Consider the following 12,919-nt stretch of genomic DNA (forward strand, 5'->3'; position numbering starts at 1 on the left):
CGTTATTATCCTTTAGTTAGTGTAACAATGTTTTCTATTTTCTATAACAGTTGAGCTAAATTCATTGCAGGCGCTCTTGTTATGATGCACATAACGTTGTATCAATATTTCTACGTTCCCCCCATATTTGTTTTAATAAAGCAACAGTCAACACCTTGCAGATTGTGAATTACCAATGTAACATTTAGTTAAAGACAAAATATTAAACTAATTTCAACTTCTTTTTCAAACTTTACAAACGAGACTTGTGTTAATATGTCCCCAAAGTGATTTTTATTAATTTATTTATTAGCAATTTCATCCATATTCACATCAGTCCATATCTCACCCATATTACCTCAGTAACACTTTCCGAGTGCTTTTCTATTTTTTATTGGGAATAATGTCAGGCCTCATACTTGCAAGATTTAGCAGTTCAGCCAAGATATGGAAGGTTACACACATGATGTAGCAAGTCTTTTCCCTGTGTAAATTAAATTTGGCTAATTCCGAGTCCACTGCTGACAGACTAGTATCCTATTCAACTAAAATAAATCAAACACCAATTAAGTGAAAGTAACACATAATAAAACCTCCATTATGCCAATTCAGTATCCATTACTATACTGTAGGCAGGAATTTTCTTACAAAACTCAGAGGATGGGCAGAGTCAAACACCTTTTGTAGCCCCCAAAAGACTTTTGATTCCCTGATGATCACAGATGAATAATTGACAGATAAGTGTAAAAGCTCATCAGCTTTGCCTCATGTATAATCACACATTTCAAATGAAAACTTTCTGTAAGATGTATGCTTTCTTTATCCATTTTTCAAAAACTGCAAAGACTGCACAAAGTTCCTGCAGAGGACAAATGAGATGGTGTGTTAAGAAAAGGGTAAAAAAAAAAAATCACTTATCAGAACACATACTGATTTGCAGCAACTAAAATGTTTTGTGCTCACTTGAGGATGCCAGGCAGTTTGGGGTCTCTGTAGAGACCATTGTGCAGGTACCCTAAAGAGCCATCAAATGTCACCAGTTTCACCCGCTCAGCATTCTGGGCATTCAGGGCCACCTCATATAACTGAGAGGACACAGCAAAGGGAGTCAAGTCCATATCTGAACATAAGCCTAATACATTTTGCAGCAAGCAGATGAGGCAAATGGGCTAAAGCATAGAAATATGACACAACATTAAATGCAATGTGTTAGTACAAGCTTTTTAAAGTCCATGATGCATTTGTTTTAAACCTGAACTGTGTAACTTTCAACAGAGATGGATGGATGCAACCATCTGAACCCGATCTACTGCTTTATCTTTCCTCACTCCACCGCATTAAAGAAACTTCTTATTATCCACATACTGTTAGTATTTTGGTGGTTTGACAACTGTGGGAAAAACAGCTGGTAATTATTTATGTTCCTTCGTTGTAAGTTTTCAGTTTTCAACTTTAATGTACACCAAGATATCAGCCAAATTAATACCTGCTGTGCAATGGGAATAGGAACTAAATGATCATCCTCTGAATGAAGGAAAAGGATCGGACTTTTCATTTTCTTCAAACTGCAGAATGAAAAAGCATATGTGGAGTAATTACAATGATAATAACATTAACATTAACTCAGCACATAACAACGCTATGACCCAAATGTTTGATTTTGATTGTAAACTTCACTGTTGAGGCTGAACATGAGGCTTCAAAGACTTACTTTTCTTCAGTAGGAAATACCACTACATTTCTATCCCATGGCTTCGGAAAAAAGATCCCTATGCCTGGATATTTCCAGTAATACTTTAAACAGAAAACAAATTAAACTTGAAGGATCTATGCATACTTCAGAGGCAATAAAGAAAAGCGATATATCAAAATGATTAACTTTACCCATATAAATGGATGGACGGGAATCTCCTGTCGAGCACTATTGAATGCTCCCTCCAGGATCACACCATCAAAAATCACTCCTAAAAAAGCATAAATTGGGATGATATTGCATTCCTATTCCATTTAGAAGTAAAACCTACCTTGATCAGCCAGTTTTACTGCTGTGTTAGTGGACACTCTGTAGAGAAATAAAGAGTGACAGCTTCAGTTAGCTGCAAATGTTAATAGCTACTCTCCAGTGCCCCCTGATTGAGGCAGGCTTATTAGCAGGGGATCATTTCAATCACGAAATGTCACATGACACCAGAATCAATTTTTTTTTCTGTTGATTTCATTTGTGTCAGACCAGTAGGTAATTCTATGAAAGCAAAGACACAATGAACACACTGAGACTCAATCTAAATAGCGTATAATTAAGAGAACTGGGCCTAATGTAATTTCGAAGCAATTTGTGATATTTGGTATCACCAATTCAGGGAAGTTTCTGTATTGTATTTTTTTTTTGCACTGCAGTGATTTTCTCTTTAAATGTACTGCCAGAGCAGCCGCCACTGCTCGCCCCGCAGGCTAAAAATGTTACATCAAACAGGTCAGCAAAGTGCAGCAAAATGTCACTAAGTTGCAAAAGCTACAGACTATTACTTTTAAGTTTACACTCAAAAAAGGACTTTACAGTGCAGATCTAAAGCTGTATCTGGACCACTGTAGGGTGCGTGGTTTCTTACTGACCCAGTCCCGAGAGAGTGTCCCCAGATGATCACCAGGCTGTTTCCACTGTGTGATTTGACCCAGTGGTAAATGCAGAGAGCATCAGTGGTCAAACCAGGTTCAGTTGGCTCCCCAGCAGAATCTCCAAACCCTGTTAGGGTTTCTCAGGTCAGACACTCGTAATGATACCACCCATGGCCACGAGGTGGCAGCCATTCAGAAGGATACGTTCAAAGTTCAGACTTGTCGACTGTCACAATTCGTTCTTCAATTCGTTAACTTCGCTCAGTTCAGTCAAGAGAAAATTTTATATTAGTAATAACGAAATGCTCACTGACCTCGGTAGTCAGGCACCAGAACATGGTAACCAAGTGCACTTAAAACCTGTAAATAAACAACTTATTTGTCCACAGAACAGCTTATGAAACTGTTGTACATTAACTGAATCTCAAAATGATCAATGTGTTTGCACCAGTAATTACTCACTTTTGTCACTCCTACCCGATGGGGTGCCGCCCTGTTGGAGTGATTCATAAACACATCGGGCCATAATTAATAAAATAAAAATATGCTGGCTCTGCTATGTGCCACCTTGGCTGCATGTTTTGTCAGGATTCAACTGTAACACAACCCATTTATTATTCATTATTCATCATACCTGTTGCCTGTATTTCCGTGAAGATATATGAATATTGGGCTGCCATCAGTTAAACTTTTCTGGTACCAATCCAAGTCCTTCCCCTGCGCCTCTTTCCACAGTCTGTCAGGGACAGTGTGCCTGAAATAGGTGGAAAAACACACTTAAACCAGGGTCCTTTTTTTTTTTTTTTTTTTACTTTGGAGAAAGAAAATAAACCAAAAGCTTACCAAACCCCAAGAGAGATCCCCTCCTCTGATGTCAGGTACATGTTGATTGTGTGATTAAGGGAGAAATCAGCAGGTTGGCTGAGGTCATTAAAGAACAGCACCCTGACTGTAGACAGGAAAATTGTTGCTGACCACAGGAGTTTACAGTGCTTCTGACAAAGAGAAAAGGGAAGGTACTTACCTCTGTGAGTGTATACAAAGTGCTGGATCAAGTCTAACAGGAACTTAATGGAGACAGGGGCTAGAAAAAGGACCAGAAGTCCAAATAAGCCTCTTTTCAACCATGACGGAGACCTAAAAACAGAAACACAGAGATGATCCCTAGTGGCTAATGACAAAACTGTGCAGCACATGAAATTCAGACCAGAATTCAGATGATTTGGGGTACCAGCAATACTCTGTGAAGACAAGCATCCATAATATTAATTAGTCATAAGTACAATAGCAAGGCCACAAATATAATTGCTTCACTGCATAGTGGCCAAGTTGTATTCTCCTCATCTGACCACAGCTGGATGGTGTTTTCAACTGACTCAGCAAATGCGAGAAGCTCCATAAGGAAATCCCAGTCCTCCTTCAAATCATTTCAGCTCACGTCACATATTTAAACTCACTAAATAGGACGTTTGGTAAGTGGTTATATGCCTGCGCTTCGGTGCTTCCAGTGAGTGAACATGTCTCACAAAATTACGGCCAGATGAAAGTTGGGTCTCAACCACCTTCACTTCACCTTCACCTACATAACTAGTTCATCCAAGAACATGCACGGGCAATTATTGCGCAAGAGTCTATTATTTATGACAGACCTGTTACTTTATCATCTGTTCAAATGAGTGTTCAGTAGTTCACCAGTAGTGAATCACGAAAAGCTAGTAGTGAAAAAGGTGGTCAGGTGACTGAGGTTAAAGGTCAAGTCATTCATTAATTCACTAGTAGTTGTGTATTGGTAAAATTTACCAGTCCACACTATTGTGAAAAGTGAGCCTGCGATAAGGACAAATAATAGTAAAGACAATCACCGGAGGTTAAACCAGGAAGAGTGTGGTGGATTGTTTTGTAGAAGATAAAGCAACACACAGATGTAATCATTACTCATCAATATTATCATGAAAACTTCAGATCAGCCACAGATATCTGAATCACAGACTGATGTTAATTATATTTTCAAAATATAATTAACATCAGTCTGTGATTCATGGACAAAATATTATTTTTAGGTTATTATTATTTTTAGGTTAATATTATTTTGCCCATGAATATGTATTAAATAATTCCAAATGGTCTGTCTGCTTCCTTTCATTGCTAGCCCCCTGGTTGCGCTGCTTCCAGACGTGTATTTTCATATTCAAGCATTTAACCAATCACATTTCAGCCACTATTTGTTGCCAGGGTCAGAGAAATCTGCCTGGAGGCCTTCACAATCAGTTCTGCGGGCCCTGTAGCATAAAAAAAAGTCGATCAAACTGTTGCTTCAACCAGATTTTGAGTTGGTGACACCAAGGCCCTCTAGCAGGCGTACGGAAACGTCAGCGTATTCACACGCTTTGATTGGATAGTCAGAGAGCGTACTAGCCAGAGCTAGCAAACTGCATCTGTAGGGAGCTGCACAAGCAAAGATATTGTTGTGTTGATTTAATAGCTGTTTTGTCAACCCACAATGGCTGAAGTAGGAGAAGAAATGGATTTGGTCGCAGATTTACTGTCAAAGCCATTTTCAAGATGGACTTTTCAAGAAAAGCTGGACATTGTTAAGCAAGGTCAGGCAACTCCGAAGCTAGCAACCCTGTCACAACCGGGAAAAGGATTTGTCCGCCACTTTCAGTCCACTAACTACGAGCGGTACTCCTGGCTCACAGGCTCCGAGGAACGCTGCAAATTGTATTGCTGGGAGTGCTTGTTATTTGCCACTGATCGATTTGTAAATTTGGCTTGCCTAACCAAGGCAGCAACGAGGCATCAAAGCACTGCCGGACACTTACAAGCAACGGTGCTAACCCTGTTTTTGTTCGTTGTAAATGTTATCTTTTGCAACTTTCAATGTTAGTGTTCTATTTATTGAGTTCTGGTTGTTGATGTATTTAATTACTGTTTTAATTACTGTTTGCATTTGCACACCATAAGCCAGGTTATGTGTGTGATTGAAGACCTCCCTTCGTTTATGTGTTTAATAAGAGTTTAATAAAGTGACGCTATTCTGCAGTTGAACTGCATAATTAACTGGCAGAAGTCTGCATATGAGTTTTTCCGCAACCTAAAACCCTAGCTTGCCACAATAATATAGCAATTTTATCAGGTTAATTTTGATGCTTTTTTTTATGTGTGTCGCAGCTGTACCTGCAGTGGAAGTTTTATAGCCATAAAATAGTTAATTGAGGGTTGGAATTCATTGATACATGCATGTATTCATAAGAATGAAGGCAAATGCATATTAATACATAAAAATAAGGATAGACTTTAAGCTCTTTACACAGTTATAACAAGTAAAGTCACATGAAGTAAAGATTCACAGCTGGGTTAATATTTGCTCAACTCCGCTCCCAAACTCACTGTTTTTCTTCCTTCTTGCGCAATCTTGACTTTACATCGCTGTTATGTGAATCATCGCGTTGATGGAGCCTCTTCCTCATCTTGCAGCCTACACTATATGCAAACAACCGAAACTAAACTTTAAAACATACCCTGAAGTTTGGGCCACTATTACAGTAACAACCACACTCCCTCTGATAACAAAGTTTGTACAGAGTTTAAGTGAAGGAAGGGGAGGTGCTGAAATTGTTAAGGTGGAACTACGTCTACAGCGTGCTACCTTAAAAATTATATTCCTTTATTATGCTCTTCCAAAGATCGTAGGCCAAGGGGCTTTGATCATAAAGCACCCTGCTATGTTATGTAACCTTCTGGTTCTACTACCTATCCCTAGTAACGCAGAACGTAAAGATAATGTGAGCATATGGTTATATAAAGGTTAGTTATGAGCTAATGCTGAGAGAATGGTCCTTCTTGGTTATGCAAAACCCAACAAAACCTAATGTTCCACAAATACTTAGGGAATGGCAACGGCTAAAGCATTATCCTGCAGTTACACTGTTACCGCAACACAACATTAAGTTCTTGTAGGCCATGTGACCATAATCCAGAATATCATGCTACACTCATGTTATTATGCACTGTTCTCAGGCACTTACACAATAAGGAGAATAAAGTTCTTGCATTTAAAAAAAAAAAAAAAGATTTTGTCTTTACTTCTATTAGGCATGTGCTTTGAAGTGCATTCTATTGTGTTAAAATGCACTATATACTTAATTACATTTGGTGTAGGCACAATCAGTGACGCTTGTGTGTGTACTGTCAAACGAAAGCCCATTTTTGTTGCCAAAGGCGCTGAATGGAGGGAGTAGGGATGCATAATTTTGTGCACAAGGAAATTTGCAGGGTCAAGCTGAGCGCCTGAGCCGCTGCAGCACCAGACAGTCAGGGAGAGTAACGGGCATTCCTTTGAACTCCTCTCTAGTTTGAATGAGCGTCTAATACCGGTCGGTCAGGTAGCCCGATGTCACGGTGTGAGACACAAACACTGCAAACAATCAACAAACCTATGACTGGAAGAACCACATAAGCCGAGGTAAGGAAGGAAAATCACTACCCGGAATCACTGCCTATACGTATAATACTCCCACTGGTGTCTCTGGCACGTTTGCCCTCTCAAGCATGACAAGTGTGCACTTGTACGAAAGGGCAGTGTTTCACGAGCTACAATAGTTTGGACATTATAAAAAAATCAGTTTGATATTTCTAGTGAGAAATATACCCCACATTTATGCAATATTGCTGTTACTCTACAAACTTTTAATTGTTTATCATTGCGAAAAATCATGCGTATTCTGTGATTGTTATGGTTACCAAGGTCGTCACCACAGGCAACGCCACGCAGCATGTATGGTATAGTATTAATACATCTCAATTTCTGGTTGACACTGAGCGGATGGGCTAAATTTTCAATGAGATTTATGTACAATGAGATCTTGTTGTCAATCCGCTGTGACCTTCCTGAGGGCAAAGGGTGCTGTGAGCCACAGGCCATACCTGGAAATTGCACCTTTTTCTTCATATTTCGAAGATGCTTTTGCTTAGGAGGATTAAACCTCAATCTGTGCATCACAGGGCCTGACTGGTGTGTCGAGTCACAGCTCTGTGCACACTTGATAAGGGTAAAGGTCAGGATCTTGACCTGTTTTAAAACACACCTTCACACCCGTTTCTCTCCAAAGCTTCACGCGGGCAGCTGTAAATTTAGCATGTTTAACATGGGTGTCCCAGGAAACATCATGATGAGTGATCAGCCAAAATATGATCGTGATGCCTTATATTTATATATATTTTTAAATCTATTTCCCAAATGCTTTCAGCCAGGGAGCTAAAAAATCAGTATGTCCATCATACTAATCATCACATAACTAAGACAGACCTGGGCAGTGGTCAGCCAAAAGGTGTTCCTGAGGCCTTCATTAAAACCAAACAATTTTAACTAGAAGGCTGAAATTCCCATGTTCATCAGTGAGATGTGCCAAACCCATGAAAAAGCACTGGACCCCCTAACATTTAGGTTTAAAGGTTCAACAATCCAGTCAAGTGGCTTCTACAACGCTAAACATCCATTTCTGACTCTCCTGAGTAAAGTTGGTGACTTCTCGCTCCGCACTTAAAAAAACTAATTCACTTGGCAGATGTAGTCTAATGGGACTCGGCAAATGTTGCCTTGGCCCCAGAAATGCTCACACTTAAAATTGTGAGCTATTCTGTTCATTTATCTTTGAACGGCAGCAATCAGGATTTAAAATTTGAAGAATTTTGTGGGCTATTTGTCGAGCTTTCTTGGCTTGTCTAGGCGCCCTCTAACACATACCCACCATGTCAAATTCCTGTGACATTTAGAGTTGCATAACTGCTAACTTTGGCAGGCAGATCACAGGATGTAAAGGCCCATAGGCTGAACAGCCATCTGATCATCAATGCTCAAATAAAACTATTTTATTTCCTTTTTTTGCTCCCTCACAACTCTCAAACAGGAAGTCCCATGCATCAAGCACCTGCAATTTTCAATTTCTTGATAACAATGTGAGCTGACCTTCACTTTGTACAATGAAGCCTCATCCGCAAACAGCGAATTCACAACGGTTTCACTCAACAGACGGCCGAAAGGATGCTGTGAGGCCACAGGTCAAATTTGAATATAATAACTTTTGTTTCATATTTTCAGACGTTTCGTCAGGAACGATGAAATTTAAACTGTGCATTCTTGAATGGTGCCTGACCCATGTGCTGAAACACAGAGCTCTGCAAAATTGTTAAAGACAAACATCTGGGTATTGACCTTATTTAATGCCACTGAAGGTTGAGTGGTTTTAGCACCTCCCACCAATAGACATTTCCAAATTTCATCCCTCTAGGTCCTCACTTTCAACCGGAAGACCATGGAGGCAGAAAACATGGAACATGACCAACTGGGGAGTCTCCTTGGCAGATGGAAGTTTCGGCAAGGGCACAAAATGGGTCATTTTACTGGAACTTTTGAAAGAGAGAGTCTCGGGCTTGATATTACCTGACCCTGAATGATGAGGGGGAGTAACTGACACTTGTGAAAAACAATGACTTTCAGGCTTGGTGACAGTTCGGTCTTTTTGCAGAATGTTCTTAATGACCTCCAGATGGTCAATTGCTCTTTGGCATGCTCTCACCAGTGGCGCCACTCCTCCAATGCCATCTTCACCAGCAATGGCTCTCAATTGCTGATGTTATAATTATTTTCCACAGAAGAAGGCACAGGGGTGGAGCTAGTGCTCCATCTTGGAGTGTTGGGAAAGGACAGCTCCCTCCCCTCATCTGAAGAATCAACTTCAAATACAAGCTGGAGCTCCATGCCAGGCATCTGGAGTACAGAGGTGAACCTCAATCTGAGGATATGGAAAGCCTTATTCACTGCAGGGGATGACTGGAAGGGTGCCTCAGTGGGTGTCAGGGCTGTGCGGGGGGCTGCCAAACAACTGTAGTTGAGCATGAAATGGCAATGAAAGAAGTGTGGGAACTGGTTTTGGAAGTCAGGGACTTGCCAGGAGGAGACAGAGGAAACCTTTGCTGGATCCATTTGAATCCTGTCTACTGACACGATGAAACCCTAAGAAAGAGACTGAAGATGTATGAAACTTACTTTTCAGCCTTGACAAATAGTGAGTTCTACTACAGAAGACACTAGTCTGGATGTGAAAGATATCTTCCTTTTGGGTCTCAAAAAAAATCAAGATGGTAATACACGCCCCTCTGATCAATACAAGGCCTCAGGGATTTGTCCATCTCAACAAAAAAATGAGGAGAGGATGAGGGACAAAGGATGCCTGCAGCCAAAGCTTTGGTAATATTAGTTTCTGTTGCATTCTCTGAAAGCGGACAGTGAATAAAGATGCGTGCCAGGGAGGAGGTCAATCGCACAGTCGTAGAGTCAATGTTGTAGCAATGAAGTGGCCTTGGCCTTGCTGAAGACAGCCCAGAGGTCGTAGTGTTACTTGGGCAACCCGGTGTGGTCTCAGGTCATGGTGTTTGGTCCTGAACCTCTCAGGGATAGATTAGATCACATGATCACTCTAGATGGTATCTCATTAACATCTAGTCTCTCTGTGAGGAATCTAGGAGTAACTTTTGATCAAAATCTCTCCTTCAACTCACACATTAAATTAGTCTCTAGTAGTGCCTTTTTTCACTTGAGGAACATCACAAAGATCAGGAAGCTGCTGACGCAGCATGATGCTGAAAAGTTAGTCCATGCATTTGTTACTTCCAGGCTGGACTACTGTAACTCTTTATTATCAGGGTGTCCAAACAACTCTTTAAGAAGCCTCCAGTTGATCCAAAATGCTGTAGCCACAGTTCTGACAGGTATTGACAAAAGAGATCACATAACTCCTGTACTGGCGTCGCTTCATTGGCTGCCTGTTAAATTTAGAATAATTTTTAAAACCCTTTTTTGACCTACAAGGTCCTCAGAGGCCTAGCTCCATCCTACATGGAGGAGCTAGTGATACCTTATCAGCCCAATAGACCGCTCCGCTCTCAGAATGCTGGTCTACTTGTGGTTCCCAGAGTTTCTAGGAGTAGAATGGGGGGCCGAGCATTTAGCTACCAGGCCCCCCTGCTATGGAACCAGCTCCCTGTCCAGGTACGGGAGGCTGACTCCATCGCTACTTTTAAGATCAGACTCAAAACCTACCTCTTTGAAAAAGCTTATTGTTACTAATTCAGCAGTTCCAGTTACTATCATAGACAGACAAATTATCATACTTAGGGGGTCGTCTAATCGTTAGGTCACATCTTAGTTATGCTGTTATAGGCCAAGGCTGCCGGGGTCCAGAAACATGATCACCTGACAGGCCTCTGTCACTCCACTGGGTCATGGTTTCCTCTCCTCTCCTCTCCTTTCCTCTCCTCATCAAGCAGACTAGTTCTTGTGTAGTTTTTCTGCTTCTCCCCCCCCCTATTTATTTACAGGTATCGCCGCCCTCGGAGCTGCATAATGACCTCCGGCCCCGCTGAAGTGATTGTATATCATATTTTTTGTGTGTGTTTCTGTGCTCTGTGCCTCTCCTCTCCCTCTCCTCTCCTCTCCTCTCCTCTCCTCTCCTCTCCTCTCCTCTCCTCTCCTCTCCTCTCCTCTCCTCTCCCTTCCTCTCCTCTCCTCTCCTCTCCTCTCCTCTCCTCTCCTCTCCTCTCCTCTCCTCTCCTCTCCTCTCCTCTCCTCTTCTCCTTCTCCTTTTCCTCATCCTCTCCTCTCCCTTCCTCTCCTCTTTCCCCTCCTCCTCCTCCTCCTTCTCCTTCTCCTCTACCTCCCCTTCACTCTACTTCTCCTCTCCTCTCCTCTACCCCTCCCCTCTCCTCTCCTCTCCTCTCCTACCTATCCTATCTTCTGCCTGTCCTCCCCCTTCTCCTCTCTCTTTACCCCCCTACATGAGCCTGGTCCTGCTCAAGGTTTCTTCCTGTTAAAGGGGAGTTTTTCCTTGCCACTGTTGCTTGTCTGGGGTCAGGCCCTGTGATTCTGGAAAGCGCCTTGAAACAATTTTGATTGTATAAGACGCTATATAAATAAAGATTGATTTGATTTGATTTGATTTGGTCTGAACTTATAGTGACTGGGACATGTAAGGATGATGAGGATGGTGGATTGAGAGAGAGACCTGATGATATGATGTTCCCCACACATGGATCACTCCAGTGGCCCAGTCAATGTATGGACTGGCGGCGGAGCCAAGAATAACCTAGGATTATAGGAGGGTACCAGATGGGGACATTCGCACCAGAACAGTCTGGTGACATTACTTTATTAAATGAATGTCCATTCAGTGCACTAGCAGAAATCAGACGACAAAAGGGACTCTAATCCTGCAAGATTCTCATCCATTATGCTATTGTCTGCCCCACAGTCTATAAAGTCAGTGATAACGTGTGAAGCAGCCAGCCTAGAAAAGGAACTCACCATGTCCTTGACCAATTAAATTGTCCACCCTTTAACAGGTCATAAGGACAAAATTGACCTGCTTGGCCACAGTAAATACAGAACCTAAACTTCTGACGTCGCCAACACTCCCAAGGTGTGAGTTGAGAGAGTCCATGCTAGACTGCAGCGCTGACAGGAGAGGAGGAGCCGCTGACAATGATGAGGGAAAGATGCCAGCAAACCCTTGCAATTTTTAGTGTCTCGACTCTCATCTCTGTGCCCAAGCAGCGAAAGCGCGCTCACTCACAGAAGCAACTCCAGCAGAGAATCCCAAAGCAGGTAAATTCAGAGGATTTAACTGTCATGATCAAAACTGGACCCAGATGCAGCACACACAGACAGCAGAGGTGTAGTTGAAAGATAAAACTTAATTAATTTAATAAATGTTTCTTGAAAGATGGATAAATGGTATTGCAGCAAAAGGTTGATCCAAAAAGGAAATGATCCACAGATTAATTTCCAAAGGTAAATGATTCAACTCACAATAATCCACAGATCTGGAACTCAGGCAAACAAAACCAGGCAGAGACAAGGTCAGGCAGAAAACGAGGTAATTACCGGGGCAGAGCTGAGACAGGCAGGTCGGGAACAAGCAGGGTCGACCGTGAGAAATCAGTGAAAGCATTATCCTTCTGGGCAAACGCATCCAGGAACCACGAACCTCAATGAGTAGATATCATCATCCCAGCTCAGACAACTAAACGATGTAACAAAGACATACATGCCACTTCTGTCAGCATCCTTAGCAACCAGCATATCAAGGGCAGAAAGCGTAACAAGATTAATCGAAATAACAAGCTATAGAAAGTTAGTTTGAAATTTTAATGTATATTTCTTTCTAGAAATATCATCCGAATGCTTTTTTATGTTCAGCATGGCACCTTCACACAAACATGTGCTGTCACGCAAGAGGCACAACGCGACACTGACACGGTAGAACCA

At 41.7% G+C, this 12,919-nt stretch overlaps 1 protein-coding gene across 1 annotated transcript; it reads right to left on the reverse strand.

Annotated features, from left to right (window-relative positions):
• Nucleotides 1-250: 250 nt before the first annotated feature.
• Nucleotides 251-6,195, reverse strand: LOC101077019 (lysophosphatidylserine lipase ABHD12). Its single transcript, XM_011602946.2, has 13 exons — nt 5,986-6,195; nt 3,620-3,732; nt 3,439-3,544; nt 3,230-3,349; nt 3,058-3,088; nt 2,910-2,955; nt 2,593-2,722; nt 2,004-2,041; nt 1,864-1,943; nt 1,691-1,773; nt 1,466-1,544; nt 943-1,064; nt 251-838 (listed from the first exon to the last, which is right to left on the reverse strand). The coding sequence occupies exons 1-13, from the start codon at nt 6,063-6,065 to the stop codon at nt 799-801; spliced, it is 1,068 nt and encodes a 355-aa protein (XP_011601248.2). The 5' UTR covers nt 6,066-6,195; the 3' UTR covers nt 251-798.
• Nucleotides 6,196-12,919: the final 6,724 nt, after the last annotated feature.

The sequence above is a fragment of the Takifugu rubripes genome, chromosome 4 (assembly GCF_901000725.2).
Source record: "Takifugu rubripes chromosome 4, fTakRub1.2, whole genome shotgun sequence".
Lineage (NCBI taxonomy): Eukaryota > Metazoa > Chordata > Actinopteri > Tetraodontiformes > Tetraodontidae > Takifugu > Takifugu rubripes.

Coding starts and splice junctions, on each gene's coding strand:
- LOC101077019 (XM_011602946.2), bottom strand. CDS start 6,065: ATGAGGAAGAGGCTCCATCAACGCGATGATTCACATAACAGCGATGTA. Junction 3,733..5,985: donor CGCAAGAAGGAAGAAAAACA/GTGAGTTTGGGA, acceptor TTCTGTTTTTAG/GTCTCCGTCATGGTTGAAAA. Junction 3,545..3,619: donor CTTTGTATACACTCACAGAG/GTAAGTACCTTC, acceptor TCCTGTCTACAG/TCAGGGTGCTGTTCTTTAAT.